Genomic DNA, 15,818 nt, shown 5'->3' with positions numbered 1-15,818 from the left:
GTGCACACTGGCAATTGGGGTGGTGCCTTTGATTCCGAGCGAGGAGCTCAGACTAGAGAGCGTGCAGCTCTAAAGCCCTGGAATAGGGCACACTACCTCGCTCCTCAGGGCCGTGTCACAGCTGTCCCATGGGAAGCTCTCCTGTCCTACGGATCCGATGCAGCAGGAAGTGGCTGAGAGCAGGAAAGCAGCTCCACAGTATACAAGCCCATTGAATCAGACGCACACTCTCTTTTAATGTGTTTTCCTAAAGTCCACTTTGTTTTATATTACTTATGAGCTAAAATTTTAGTTCATTTAAAAAGCCAATAAGAAAATGTTATGGGGAGAAAAAAAACCTTTAATCACAGAAAACTAGATTTCTAACCAGATGATAAACTTTGATAAATCAGTGATATCCAGATCATGACTTTAAATTCTCACTGATCTATTAGGCTGTAACATCAACATATTACACACATGTCTCCTCACTTTGGCTGACCAAATGTGGGCCTACATTGCCAAATTAAACATGGAGAGAAAAGCTGGCTTCTAGACAGCTTGCCTAACATGTTCATTTGAAACAGCTTTTAAGCAAATATAATTACGATTGGAACTTATCTCAACCAAACAAAATTCTCTAATGGTCATGAGAGATTGAGCAATAAGAGGTGAGATTGCTAGGTGGATTGGAGTGTCTCAAGGTCGTCAGCCGACCTTCTGCCAACATGAGATGACTCCATCGAGTCTGCATACCGCTTGTCTAAAGTACGCTATGGCTCAGTGACTGTTCCAAGCTCTGCCTTGCTCCCTCTCTCCCATATCATGCCTTCATCCTGAGTCCCACGTCCAGTGACCTCACTGCCTAACTTAATGAGGACAAATTAAGTTAAAAGGCATAAGCTCCTCCCCCTTCCCTTGGCACTTGAGCATCTCTTTTTTCTCATCTACTCTTCTATCCCTCCTCATTTCCAAAGCTGTTGCCTCTATCTGAGCCCTTGGCTGCATTCATTCTTGCTTTCCCTGGGCCTTGCTCTCCTAGTTATCAGCTCTTTTGCCACAGTTTGTTCTCTCTCTACTGGCTTCTCCTGCGTTGTCTCCAGACAGCCACGTGTTTCTTTTTTGTCCTGAGAAGATCTCTTGCTGTCCCCCAAACCACTACCTCCTCTTCTCATGTCTTCCACTGCCAGACTTCTCTGTACAACTTTTCTTGTTTCATTACAGACTATTACAGCACAATGCCTGAAAAGCAGGTTATGACTTACGATAATGTATGTCTGTCGAGTACCTCGCACAGTATAAAGCAGTGAATGAGGCACAGACCTTGGGTTCAGATTTGATCTCACTGGTTACTGTCGAATGACCTTGGGAAATTACTTAATCTTACTCAACCTCAGCTTCTTCTTTTCTAAAGGAGGGGGGCCGTGGGAATAATAATGCTTATCTTCAGAGAATCTGAATAGGGATTTTTCCAAAGACATACAGACAGCCAGTAAGTATTATGAGAAGGTACTCAACATCACGAATAACAGGGACGTGCATAATCAGAACCACCATGAGATACCACCACACACCTATTAGGCTGGCTAGTGTTATGAAGACAAGAGGTAACAAGTGTCGTCAAGATACAGAGAAAGGGAGCCCTTGTGCATAGCGGGTGGGAATGTAGATTGGTGTAGCCACTGTGGAAAAGTAGTTCCTCAAAAAATTAAAAAGAGAATGACCTTATGATCCAGCAATCCCACTTCGGGGTATTTTTCCAAGGGAGTGAATTTGGGATCTCAAAGAGATCGCTGTACTCCTGTGTATTCACTGCAGCATTATTCCCACTGGCCAACATATGGAAACAACCTAAGTGTCCGTCTACAGATGAACGGACAAAGAAAATGTGATATATGTAAACAATGGAATACTATTCGGCCATGAGGGGAAAAAAAGGAAATCTTGCTATTTGCAACAACGTGGCTGGACCTTGAGGGCATTATGCTCAGCGAAATAATTCAGAGAAGAATAAGTTCAGTATGATCTCATTTATATGTGGAATCTAAAAGAGCCAAACTCAGGGACAGTAGAATGGTGGTTGCCAGAGGCTGGGGGTTGCAGGAAATGTGGAGATACTGGCCAAGGGGTACGAACTTCCAGTTATAAGAGTAATAAGTTCTGGGAACCCGACGTACAGCATGATGACTGCAGTTAACAATACGGTATTATATACTTGGAAGTCGCGAAGAGACTTGGATCTTAAATGTTCTCACTAAGAAAGAAGCTAATTGGGTGAGGCGATAGAGGTGCTAACTAACCCTATTGTGGTAATCATTTCATAATAGATCCTGTGTTCCAAATCACCGTGTCGTATACCTTAAATTGACCATGTTATATGTCAGTCATATCTCAATAAAGCCAAGAGAGAACAATGCCTATCTGGCAATGTTGTTATGGAGATGAAGTGAAATTAGGTTTGTAAAAAACCCGAGCCTGGTGTCTGGCATGTAGTAGGTGCTCACAAAGGCTGGTTCCCTTCCCACCTCCCCTCACGGTAGCGGTTCAGTGGCCTGACCGACCACGTGGTCTCCTGCATATTGCAGGTCACCGTTCAGTGGCATGGCGTCCAGTTTGTGTTAAGTTTGATTCTTACTCTTTCCTTTGTCTTGTGTGTTTCAGGTTCACAACCAATATCCAACGGAGTTTGAATTCAATCTCTATTACTTAAAGTTCTTGGCTTTCCACTATGTGTCTAATCGCTTTAAAACATTTCTCCTGGATTCAGACTATGAAAGATTAGAGCATGGTATGTGTTTGCACTCCCTTGTTCCATCTTTTTTGTTAGTTTTGTGTGTTTTTAATTAAAAACTCTAATAACGTACTACCCCCAAGTGTAGCAAGGCCATTTTAGGGTTTTACCCTTAACTATAAGAGTAGAATAGCTATGAAGGAGTGCCCACATTCTCCCATTATGTGCTGTGCTAACTCTTAGGGACTGCATGTGGTCACCCCTGGAGCGCCGTAGAAAGGTGAAGTCAGCTTACTATTTTAACATCTCAAAGTGGTATCACTGTTTGAAGAGAAACATTTGACTTAGTTTTTCCATCCCTGGTGCACTCACTCTGGTAGGAAAAGCACCTGCCCTTGGATGCAGTTTGAATAGCAGGAAAGGCCATGGGCTCCGGAGCAAATAGACCAGGGTTCAAGTCCAGCATTCCCAGTACCAGCTGAGCCCTTTGGACAAGTTAGGTGCCTCTCTGAGTTTCCTCAGTGTCCTCATCTCTAAAATGAGGACAATAATAGCACCTACCCCTTTGGCCATGATGATCACGTGAGGAAATATTTGTAAATTTCTTAGCACAGTTTCTAGCTTTTAATAATCACTCATTGAATTTTAGACATCCCCATCATTATTATAATTTTTAATAGCAATAATACTTATAAAGAGTAGATTTTTAAAGTCAGGCCCTGTGAAAACATTTCCCACAGGATCTTGTTAAGAAGACAATAAAGGGGAAAAAACCCCGCTATTTTCAATGTATTTACCTGGATATTCATAAAGAGAACTCTTCTAGTGGCTGAAAATATTTACTGATGTTCTCAGTTTAAAATGCGAAATCAGAAAATGTTGTTTTCTGGTTTATTAAACGGTCTAGTATGATATTTCATACTTTGGTAAAGGAGACAGCACTGGTTCTTTCTTACACTGCAGACCCTCATTGACTCATAGAATTGTACTTCCACACATCATAATCAGAAACTTTAATTTCTTAAGCACTGTGTGTTGAGAAGACATGAAGGAGAACGGGTTACGCTGGACACTGGAGTCACTTGGAGAACTTTTAAAATGACCTAGTATCTGGGACCCATCCTCAGAGATTCTGATTTAACTGGTCTGAGGCAAGACCTAAGCACTGGGATTTTTTAAAGCCCTTGATTTTTCTGATGTGTGGCCGGGGTTGAGAACTACTACCCTGGACCCTGCAGCTAAAAGGTAGACAAGAAACAATAATTAGTCTTGGGGGCCTCTTGTAGGATTTTGTGCAGCCTTGGGCTTGAAACATTCTTTTCTGACCAACTGGTAAAACGCTTGTTGACTCTTGACTGAGTCATCTCACTCAAAGCAAGACAGCACTGCCAAGAGAGGCACCTTCCTGGGCCTCTGAAGAAATAGCCTCCTTCCTTACCCTTACACGTCTTCTCTGCTAAAACCAAAGTGAGCTCGTGTGAGTGGCAGATTGACTGTTCCATAGGTACAAGGATAGGATCAGAAAAGGCTTGACGCAGCCCCCGTCTGCATTTGGCTTTTGTTAAGTCACCCAGAGATACAGACCACAGCCTTCTATCATCCAAAGTCTCCATGACCATGATTTGCAGTATATATAAACTACTAAACAAGAAGAAACTTTACATGGCTTCCTAATGAACAGCTGACGACTGGAAAAAGAACCTAAAATTATGTTTTTAACTGAGCTTCATGACATCGACTTGAAGTCCTTCCCTTTTCTCCTGAACAATGTGTAGAATGACTCCTGGCGTGGAGCTCTGTGAGCCCAGATATACATGTAGGTGTGGATTAGAAGAAGGTCATGATGCTGAATACTTATCAGATGTTTTCCTTCCATTTGGGTTTGTTTCCCTGTAGCTGTGAGGTTCATTCCTGTCCTTAGCTTTGCAGTTATACCTCCTACGGTTTCTGCACGTACGTTGCTGTTTTGAGAGCCATACGGTAGAGTTCACTTTTCATCTGCTACATGCATCATAGTTTTAGGCAGAAGTTGATTTATTTGATTTTTGTTTTATTGATTTTTTTTTTTTTTTTTTTTTTTGGATTTACAGGAACTTTGTTTGATGATAAAGGAGACAAGCATGCCAAAAAAGGAATTTGTATTTGGGAGTGTATTGATAGAATGCACAAGAGGAGTCCCATTTTCTTTAATTATTTATATTCACCAGTGGAAATAGAGGTACAGTAAGAAAGTATTTATGTTTCATTTTCTGAATATTTAGTGTTAAAGTTTTCCTTACTTTTAAGTATATGTAAGCCGTTTTTTTCTAAACGTTGGACTAGGAAGCTATTTAAAATACCGGAAGCTGTTTGAAAGTTTGATATACCATGCGTTTGGGTTATGATAGAATGGAGACTATTCATCATATTCTTGACCACAAAGATTAGGAGCTGGACCCCCCAATCTAGAAGGGGTAACTTAAAGAAAGTCAAAGCAAGGCAACTTTCCACAGGATGAAAGACCAAACAAAACGTGAAACCTCATCTGGTTATCTAAGCTGAAAAAAAATCTAAAATACTTTAGGAAAGATTTCTTTAAGTCCATTTATACCAAAGCCATGGAAGCAGGGATGTTTGGAGCCCAGCCCAAGAAGCATGACATCTCAGGGCACCCATGCTCTGTGATGCACGTCTACATGAAGTAAGCTCTGGGATGGGACTACCACCTTCCTCAGGGGCAAGAAGGCCCCGTCCTTGGCTCCATACATTAGGACCCCACTCTGGCCTTTCTCCAGCAACCCCTTCCTCATAGTGTGCAGAGCACAAGAAACCGAGTGTATGTGTTTAGATACCCCTTCTTTATCTAAACCATGCTCTGGTACCCCAAAATTTCTAACCCAGATCTAAGTTACTCGCAAGACTACTTCCAGTCTATCTCCCAAGCCAGTGCATGTGCCCCTCAGCTCCAAGGGTGCCCAAGTAGTAGCTGTTTGCAGGGGGTAACAGAGCTAAGCTTCGTGGGCTGGGGTGTATGTACACATTCATAAAAGACCCTCAGAATATAGGACAGAGCCAAAGTGAGAGGAGCAGAGACTTAGGCCAAGGACTGGGAGATGCGACCAGCTTCCCCAGTGCCACCACTTTCTGGTGTAGAATTCCAAGGAGTCGAAGAGATCTCATTTTGAGCCTGGTCTTCCAGGTCAATAGGAAGTTACATTTATCAGGGTAGGAGGAGAAACATATTTTATTTAATAGTTTATCTTGATGTATAACATTTAAATATTTAGACATACGGTATTTGAACATCCATTCATGCTCTTGCCCTGGACCCTGCAAATGTTGGGGGCCGGCCTGCCTGTAAACTTGAGGTACCTTGAGGTCAAGATGAAACTCTATTTCAGAATTCTCTTTGAACAGGCCCTGAAGCCCAATGTAAATGTTTCCAGCCTCAAGAAGTGGGATTACTACGTAGAGGAGACCCTTTCCACAGGGCCTTCATATGACTGGATGATGCTGACCCCCAAGCAGTTCCCCTCCGAGGACTCTGAAGTGGCCGGAGGAGCTGGGCCCCAGAGCCAGAGGAGAACCGTGTGGCCATGCTATGATGACGTCAGCTGTGCTCAGCCCGGTGCACTCACCAGCCTTTTCGGTGTAAGTCAGGCCTACGGGGACAGGCACGCAGGGCACCCGAGGCCTCAGGAACCAGGCTAAGTTAAAAGTGGTTTGCAAACCTCTAGACGTGGCTGTCCTCACTCTGGGCCAGTGTTATATGTGGCACCCCAGAAGGATGAGGAAACCAAATTTGCTCCCCAGCAGCAGCAGGGGACCAGGCTCAACTACTGGAAAAGAGTCAAAAAAAGTAAGTTTTCCGGCATTATGAGGAAGCAATCAAGCAAATGGAGCAATTTGCAGCTTCCCAGCTGTTTAAGCTGCCCAGCAGCCTGAGTCAGGCCCAGGTTATGGCTTTCGTGGGTGCTTGACTTCCTCTGGTCAGAAGTGTGGGCAGTTGATGGCCTCATGGGAGTACTGCCAACCGTCTTCTCCAGGGAATATTCTGGAGTGAAACCGTCCCAGCAGTAGCCACCCTGATGAGAGCAGCAGCCCCGAGGAAAGCGTTTGAGCCCTGACCTGGGCCAAAGAGTTCCTGAAGCGTGTCCGTCCGTTCTTCGGACCGGGAGGGACACGTAGCTGCAGCGGAGACGCGGTCACAGAGGCAGCTGCTCTGCCCTCCGGCCTCGCTCTCCAAAGGGAACGCCATTCCTCGGGCATTTCTTGGTTCATTCTTTCCACATCTGGTTTTAAATCATCAGAGTTGGGGTTCCTCTCAAGGACAGACCTCTACCTCAGCTATTTGGGTTTGGACACCCGCCCAGTGCTTGACCTTTTGCTGTGGCCGTCAGATTTCCTGCAGGGTGGCCAATGTGAAGGTGTTTGGGATACATGTTTTCTCTTTATTTAAGTGATTCTGTACAAAAAGGCCTGATTTCAGATGCAAAAAAATCACCTTTGCCTCAGTGCGTCACACCAGCGAGAGCTCCCACCACCGTTGCTGGCTTGGGAGACCTGTGAGGCCACTGACTTCAGCTGCCTTCTGGCCATGATGCTCACCGGGCCCAGCACAGAGGAGATTTGGCTCTGGGGCACATTCTGATTTCTGTGAAATACTTAATGTCAGAAAACTCCTTTTAATTACTTCGCAGGAAATTGAAAGATTGGAGCATAAATTGAACCAAACCCCTGAGAAGTGGCAACAGCTGTGGGAAAGAGTAACAGTGGACCTTAAGGAAGAACCCAGAGCAGACCGTGTGAGTGGATAAAATCCTGTGAGGAGCTACTTCTGAGCTTTTTGAGGGTGCTAGGTCAGGTGGGGCCCACTGCCACAGGTAACCCAGGTGGGTTTAGGGCCAAAGGGAGGGGTGGAAAGGGAGCAGTCATGCCCTGGAGGTCCAGGGCAGAAGGTTCCAGATGACTGAATACTTCCTGAGTGTCTCACTTGACCACAGTGACATAATACTTGTGTTTCAGGGCCCCGCATCCAGGGAAAATTACTGGGTTCTTTTCTATCTGCACCTCTGCGGTTTCGGCTAATTTTCTTTCTTCTTTTCTTTTTTTTTTTTTTTAAAGATTTTATTTATTTATTTGACAGAGAGAGAGAGACAGCCAGCAAGAGAGGGAACACAAACAGGGGGAGTGGGAGAGGAAGAAGCAGGCTTCCTGCTGAGTGGGGAGCCCGATGTGGGGCTCGATCCCAGGACCCTGGGATCACGCCCTGAGCCGAAGGCAGACGCTTAATGACTGAACCACCCAGGCGCCCCATCAGCTGATTTTCTACCACATGAGTGGGGAGGGGAACACCAGGACCATCTTTCCTTCACAGAAATAGCCAGAGATAAGAAAACATTTTTTAAAAGACAAATTATGCTACTTTCCGTTGCTCACACCCCGTTTTCTGTTTCTGAATTAAGAAACATTTATCATAACAGTATTTTAAAAACACACACCCTGTTTTCTGTTTTTCACACCCCCTCTTCTGTTTTTGACTTAAACTTTCATCAGGCATGTAGTATGTGCGAGAGACCATGCTGAGCCCCACCCACACATTAGCGTCCTACGCAAGCCACGGAGAGGGGGTGGCGTCCCTGCTCACGTGTGAGGGGACAGGCACGGAGATCACACACCTGTACGTGATCCAGCCATCATCACATCCACGTCAGACTGGCTGCACGTGCAGCAGAAGGGAAGTCAGGACAGCTGTGAGCGTTCTGAAGAGGACTTCCGCTGTCACAGAGGGACGGAGGGGGGGCTACAGAAGAAAGCCTCTGGCATGCTGAGAAGGGATCCTCCAGGCACTAGCTCTTGCCTGCAGATGGCAACTCGGGGAACCGTTGTCAGGCCACAGGCAGGTGGTGTCTGACTGCTTTAATTCTCAGGAAAATAAAACCGTTTCTTGATATTTTTTCTGATTATGAGAATGAGATATATTTATTCTTTTAAAGAAGACAACACAGAGATAGTTATAAGCAAATCATAAAAATCACCTTACAATTTATAGCCTAGAAATAAACCTCAAGCTGTCAAACTTATTGTATCATTCTGAACACACAAGTAAAAGGGATTTGCTATACATACGATTTTAAAACCAGCTTTCTGGGGCTCCCGCTCAGTGGGAAGCCTGCTTCTTCCTCTCCCACTCCCCTGCTTGTGCTTTCTCTTTCTCTGGCAAATAAATAAATAAGATCTTGAAAAATACATACACGAGGCATACATGACCTTCCATTTGTCACTACATATAAATCAGCACAGCAGTTTTAATGGTCATCTAGAATTCCATTCTATAGAAATGCCATTTTTTTAACCAGTCCCCTAATGATAGACATTTACGTTGTTTCTGGCTTTTTACTATTACAAGCAACTCCAGGATAAACATCTATATACATATATTTTATTTAGTGTTCCAGTTTTCTCCTTGAGATGAATTTTTAGAAATGAAATGATTGGATGAGTTGCTCAGTAAAATCTTTATAAAGCTTTCCTAGCTCTCTTTTTTTTTTTTTTAACTTAAAATGCAAATTTATCATCTTACAGTTTAGGGGCGTTTTATTTTTTTTATCAAAGTGTGGTTCTTTTTCAGCTGCAGAGACACCCTTCAGGCTCCCCAGGAATTGTGTCTACCAACCTGCCCTCCTGTCAGAAAAGGTCTCTGCTGCAGCTCCCAGACAGTGGCGTGGGGCAGGGGCACAGCGCCAGCGTCTCCCCGTCCAATGGCGTGGACCGCAGAGCAGCCACGCTGTACAGCCAGTACGCGTCCAGGAGTGAGGAGAACAGGTGGGTGTGCTGAGCCACCCTCCCTGCCGTAAGCTGGGCCTGGGCAGGACAGCCGTCCGTACAGTTAACACGGACCTGCCTTCATTCTTTCTTTGTTTCTGTTGTAAATGTGTCAGATGGCTCTTTGAAGAGGAGAAATCAAAATTACAGCTAAAATAATGTCAAGAGGTTATAGCGATTTATGGTGGAGTCCTGGTTATTATTATCTCATGTCTGTCAGATGGTTCGAGGGAGTATGTGTTAGTCAGCACTTTCTCAGCGGCGGACGTCAGAAGTTCAGCTCATGCTAGGTTAAGCAAAAAGGAATTTACTCACATAGACTGGGAAGGCCAAGGACGCGCCAGTTTCTCACACAGTTGTCTTCAGGCTTCTGTTCATTTGCTGGCTCTGTTTTCCTCTAGGGGTTGCATCATTCCCAACATGGCACAAAAGATGGCTACTGAGAGCTCCAAACCTCACAAGTTTGGTAATTGCAGCGGAAAGAGGCAGTCTTTCCCCAAAGGTCTAGTAAAAAAGATTCTGGAGAGAATTCTGATTGGCTTTTTTGGGACCATCTGAGGGAAAGAGAGGCTTGACAATAACAACAGACATCCCTTCACAGCACTTTTTAAATGAAAAACCAAAATTAACTGCCCTGTCATCATTTCTTCTAGGTCCTTCGAGGGAACGCTTTACAAAAGAGGGGCTCTGCTGAAAGGTTGGAAGCCCCGGTGGTTTGTGTTGGATGTAACAAAACATCAGGTAATAATACTGCCAAAGCCTATAGAAATCACTTCTCTCTAGACTAGACTGCGGCCTCACTCTACCTTGGAACTGACCTGTCAGCCTGGAGGCAGGTACACATTTTAATTCTCAACACATTCATCTCTAAAATGGGGTCTGTCGAGGGCACCTTAGTTAAGCGTCCAACTCTTGATCTCAGCTCAGGTCTTGATCTCAGGGTTGTGAGTTCAAGCCCCGCATTGGGCTCCACACTGGACATGGAGCCCACCTTAAGATAAGAAAAGATAAAATAATGGGGCGCCTGGGTGGCTCAGTCATTAAGCGTCTGCCTTCGGCTCAGGGCGTGATCCCGGCATTGTGGGATCGAGCCCCACATCGGGCTCCTCTGCTGGGAGCCTGCTTCTTTCTCTCCCACTCCCCCTGCTTGTGTTCCCTCTCTCGCTGCCTCTCTCTCTGTCAAATAAGTAAATAAAATCTTAAAAAAAAGAGAGATATATAAAATATAAACTAAAATAAAAAATAAAAATGGAGTCTGTTGAGAAAGATACAAACTGGTACCCCTATACAGTGTTCTGGTAGGACCTACACCTAGAAGACCGTTTCCAGATAAAGATCTCAGATGGGAACCACATTTCCCTCAGCTCAGGGCATTTCATAAAAGTTGCAGAGTCTCTGTGGAAGAATATAGAGAATTTATTTACAAATATGCAATGGAAGCCCTTTTGGGGTGGTTGTACTTTAAAATAACAATGTCTCACTGAGGACTTCAGAGGGGAGGGGGGTGGGGGAATGGGATAGACCGGTGATGGGTAGTAAGGAGGGCACGTATTGCATGGTGCACTGGGTGTTATACACAACTAATGAATCATCGAGCCTTACATCGGAAACTGGGGATGTACTGTATGGTGACTAACATAATATAATAAAAAATCATTTAAAAAAAAAAAATAAAATAAAATAAAATAAAATAACAATGTCTCTGAAATCATAGAGAATACGCTGTGCAGATAAGTTCCATTAAACCACTAAATATAACATAGGACGATGTCATAATTTTTCTGTAATTTATAATTACAGCAAATTATACTTGCATTCTTACCACTCTTTTGGATTTCTTTAACATGAAAAGTATACAGTTTTCCATTTAGACCTACTTATACCCATGCCTGACTGGAGAGACAGAGAAAAGTCTGAGGCCAGAACCGCAGTGACAAAGGCAGCAGACACTTCCCTACTATGTAAGTTAGAGAGTGAAATCCAGTCCTGGCACATAGTAACCACTCAGTCCAGTGTTGAGCTACTTACTGTGTTTTTCAAAAATCATTTTATGTCTACATGCTATTTGGCAAATTATATTTTTATATAATATATCTTGAACATATTTTCCTACCAGATCATAAAGATCTTCCTTATCATTTTTGATAAGTTACAGTATTCCATATTAGTGATAAAATTAACCAACCATCATTTAATGAACAAACACCCCCACTGAAAGACAGATACATCTTTTCCCTGTTTAGCTAATAAAAACAGTGCTGAAGGAAACCTCTGGGTCTCTCATGCTTGCGGGAGTGTTTCTGTAGAGGTGAGAAGGACGTTATCAATAAGGCATAAACATTTTAAACTTTAGTTGCTGTTGCCAAATGGTAGTTCAAGAGGGTTCTAACAAATATCCCCACTAGCAGTGTTTGAGAATACTTAGTGCCTGACATTCAACCTGAATATTATCCGCCATTGTTAATATTTCTTAATCTAAGTAAAAAGTGAAATCTTACTGATTTCATCACCTTTCTTTCATCAGCGAGGTTGCTCATCTTTTCAGATGTTTATGGGTCGTTTGCATTTCTTCTGTGACTTGCCTGTTGAGATTTTTTTATTATTTTTCTACTAGATTGTTTATTTTTTTCTTATTGATTTCTAGGAATCCTGTATATATTCTAAACAACCTCTTTTTTATATGTTACATATATTTCTTACAATTGTCAGTTGACATTTAATTTTATTTTTTAATATGTAATATTTTTATGCATTCAAATTTTTTTTTAAATGTCTTTTTCTTCCTTTCTGTCAGCCGCCAAGAAGCAAACAGTGTTTTTATTTTCTTGTTTATTCTTTCAGGCATAGGTTAGCAAGATACAGAGGAAAGTATTCAAATACATTTTGAAAACCATGCATTTTCCCTTTCTGTGTCCCTCATGTCCCATGTGTATCCTTTTGGTTGCAGCTGAGATACTATGACTCGGGTGAGGACACAAGCTGTAAAGGCCACATTGATCTGGCCGAAGTAGAAATGGTCATCCCTGCTGGCCCCAGCATGGGAGCCCCAAAGCACACGAGTGACAAGGCTTTCTTTGATGTAAGTTGATCTTGTCTTTTCCTGGCTAAGTCTGTACCTGATCCCTTACAGTCCATCCACCTCCAAGAATTACGGGGCCTCAGAGCAATCCATGGTGATACTGATAGGTTGCAAACCCCCTGGCTATGGGAATTGCTACAGAACTTGAACTCAGCACTCAAATCCCAAACCTGACCCCTCCCAGCTGTTTAATTGTCTCAAAAAGGCTGCATATTGCTTTGCACAAAGGACTTCTTCAACAGGTGTCCAGCCACATACAGAGGCAGATGAATTCCCTGTTAAATATTGTTAGTTATTTCACTCACCACCGACGGTCGAGAACAGATGCTGCTTCCCTTTGGATCCAGTGGTCTTCATTCTTGACCATCCATAAAAATTGTCCTTAGTCATACATGATGACTATTTGCCCTAACATCTTCAGCAGCCCTTAGGTGAGCCTTAGGGCATTTTATGGGCCACACGATAGGGTTTTTATCTAGTTCCCATAGCCAAGAAGGGCTTCATAAAGAGCACAGTCATACTCCGGGGCTCTGTTCTGGCTGTGAGGCCATTTCCCTGAGTCTGGGCTTCCAGTGCGGCCCCAACTGAAGCCTTTAGAGAGGGGGTTGGAGAGGGGACAGGAAAGCCAGCTTCCTCATGGTGCGGATGAATCTCAGGCTTCCCCGAGAAGCACAGGGAGCTTCCGTGGCACCTTTGCTGCGTTGGTGCAGTGCATGGGAGAGGCCAGAGACTCTAGCCATTCCTGACCCTCCGCCACAGTCAAGGAAGGCCCCAGGAAAATGCAAAGTTAGGCTCTCCTAGCATGTCCCCCTTGTCTGCCAGTACCCTTCTGTTAACATCTGCAGTGACTCTAGAGGCCAAAACCACAAAGTGACTGTAAAGGCAATGACAGTACGGTAGTGGAGGGGAGAGAACGTAGAGGTTCTGGGGCGGTATGGAAAGGGAAGTTCGCTGGGACTGATTCACACGCGTGCCCAAAGCCATAGAACGGGCCTCCCCTTCATCTGTGCTTCTCTTCATTTGATCTTGTAGCTCAAGACCAGCAAACGTGTGTATAACTTCTGTGCCCAGGATGGACAGAGTGCCCAGCAGTGGATGGACAGGATCCAGAGCTGCATCTCTGATGCCTGATGCCCACGGTCAACCCAAGCAGAAGAGGGAGGAAGGACCCCTGCTGTCAGATAGAACAAAGTGCATGAATCCTTGAGGAGCTGACAGCTTCCTGTTTGGTTCTAAAGAGTCATGCCAGGCCTAAGGCTCTCCGGCCCAGGCTTACCCAGTGCCCTCTTTGAGCAGTTGCTATGTCTGCTTAGCCTGAGCGAATGTGTCCCAGGGGGCTGGTCGAGAGCCCCAGGCGTTCCCTGTGTCTTGCACTAGGTCGTTCTAACAGGGTCTTAGCGGTTAGGGATCAGAAGAGTGCTTCCTGAGCCAACTGTCATCCATCTCCTAGGCAAAACGGCTGCCCCTTACTTGACTCCTTCTTGATGAGACTAGATCCTTTTTGTTCCCAAGGCCATAACTTCCTTGGAGATTTTTCTGACAGGCAAAAATCAAAACTCTCCAAGATGATCTTACATTGTGTCCAGAACAGGTTTCCCAGCAGAATAGCTCCTACTCTTACTGCCTGACCTTAGAGACGCTCAGTTCTCTGGTGCTGCCAAAGGTGCTTCCATAACCCCTGCTTGGCCATTGGGGATCACAGCAAGAACCTCAGTGCTCAGGGGCAGGCAAAGAGGGAGCACACAGGATTCTCCTGAAGGAAAAAGAGGGTCCAGGGAATGATGCAACCATGACCAGGCCAATGCAGGACAATATTGCTTCCAAAACACTGAATTTTCTAGGCCAAAGGTGCCCTGAGGATCCAGGACTTCGTGTTCCTATGTATTCTTCTGCTCCCTGACAGCTTCTTACCCAAAATAACATGCAAACAGCCGAATGCACTAACTCACAAAATAAACACTTGCACTGAACTCTTAATGAAGTGAAGATGTTGGAAAGACGGAAGCCAGCTGTCCTGGAGCACCGCACACCTGTGACAGGCTGCGTAAGACGGCAGTCGCACGGTGCCGTGATCAGATGACCAGACAGCGCTTCTGCACGTGAACAGTAAGAACAATTCGTAGATTTTCTTTACTTTTGATAATGTTGTCTTTGTTCAGCTTAAGACCTGAGGAGTGCTGTTTGTTCACCGCGAGTGGCAGCGGCGAGATCTCTGCTTACCGCTGCAGCCAGCTGGAGTCAGGAGTCAGGAGTCGCTAGATTGTTGTTTGGAAATGTTAATATGTTAAATACCAAACTAATATTTCAAAAATATGTATATATGATTTCTATATCCTTGTTTTTCAGCTAGCCTACTTATAATTTAATATAAAATTAACTGATTCATGCGTAAGATTTCAGTAATGAAAATACTTCCCTTTTTAAAAAACAAAAACCACTTTGTCTTTGTAGATTACAAATAAACCAGATTTTCAAATTTAAAACTATCTACACACTAGGAAATAGAACTGTGTTAATATATAAGAAATTGGGGAATAACAAGAATGAAGGATTTTTCTATCATTTTCATTTTATAAATTGCCACCTGTGAAAATGATTTTTGCACATTATTTGTATTTTTTCTTTGTATATGAAATAATTTTTGTACTTTGTAAACTATGGAGCCCATTGTACCTTCAGCTACTTGAGACTGTACACAGTGCTTCTTTTATAACTGGATTCTTTAACTTTCAGAAAGGTGTTACATGCCTCGCACTCACTAACCACCCTGAATTAAATTTATTTCTTAAGAAAAAGCATCCTCATTTGCTGTGAAATAGAACTCATTGTGTAGTGCAGAGTACTCAGAAGGCAACATTCAGGATTTATGGATGAGACTTAAGGTTCGAGAGTGAAACGGCCCATTTCGGGCCTTGTTCGGAGGTCACCAGACACGCCGGACATGCTGCGTGACTGCTGGGCTCCGGACACACCGAGCTTCGGTAGGAGACCCGCAGCCACTCTTCCCGCCGCTGCCTCTCGTGAGCCGTGTGAAATCGGTGGAGTCCTTTATGTCTTCTGGGTCACAGGTGTACCACCGATGGTATGGGGCAGTTCCTGAGGATTGTCGGCAGGATAGACCGAGCTCTAGTCGGGCGGCTGGGTTTTTGCTTCAGGAAATGGTTAAACAGCACAAATGAAGGATCTGCAATTTCAGCTCTGGACCAACCACGCTGCGTCTAGTTA

The 15,818-nt window shown here is 44.1% G+C and overlaps 1 protein-coding gene across 10 annotated transcripts in view; it reads left to right on the top strand.

Moving 5' to 3' along the window:
* Nucleotides 1-15,388, top strand: part of SBF2 (SET binding factor 2) — a 452,107-nt gene extending 436,719 nt beyond the window's left edge. For all 10 annotated transcript variants that reach the window (XM_057316868.1, XM_057316867.1, XM_026486069.4 and 7 more), the window contains 8 exons: nt 2,641-2,767; nt 4,801-4,928; nt 6,107-6,340; nt 7,390-7,494; nt 9,321-9,514; nt 10,168-10,255; nt 12,462-12,593; nt 13,626-15,388. In XM_057316868.1, coding sequence (XP_057172851.1) covers nt 2,641-2,767; nt 4,801-4,928; nt 6,107-6,340; nt 7,390-7,494; nt 9,321-9,514; nt 10,168-10,255; nt 12,462-12,593; nt 13,626-13,724 — 1,107 coding nt within the window. In that variant the 3' untranslated portion in view covers nt 13,725-15,388. The remainder of the gene's footprint in view (nt 1-2,640; nt 2,768-4,800; nt 4,929-6,106; nt 6,341-7,389; nt 7,495-9,320; nt 9,515-10,167; nt 10,256-12,461; nt 12,594-13,625) is intronic.
* The last annotated feature ends 430 nt before the right edge of the window (nt 15,389-15,818 follow it).

Source organism: Ursus arctos, unplaced genomic scaffold, assembly GCF_023065955.2.
Source record: "Ursus arctos isolate Adak ecotype North America unplaced genomic scaffold, UrsArc2.0 scaffold_22, whole genome shotgun sequence".
NCBI classification, from domain to species: domain Eukaryota; kingdom Metazoa; phylum Chordata; class Mammalia; order Carnivora; family Ursidae; genus Ursus; species Ursus arctos.
The sequence above is the reverse complement of the archived record's forward strand: the minus strand, read 5'-3'. Positions and strand labels throughout refer to the sequence as shown.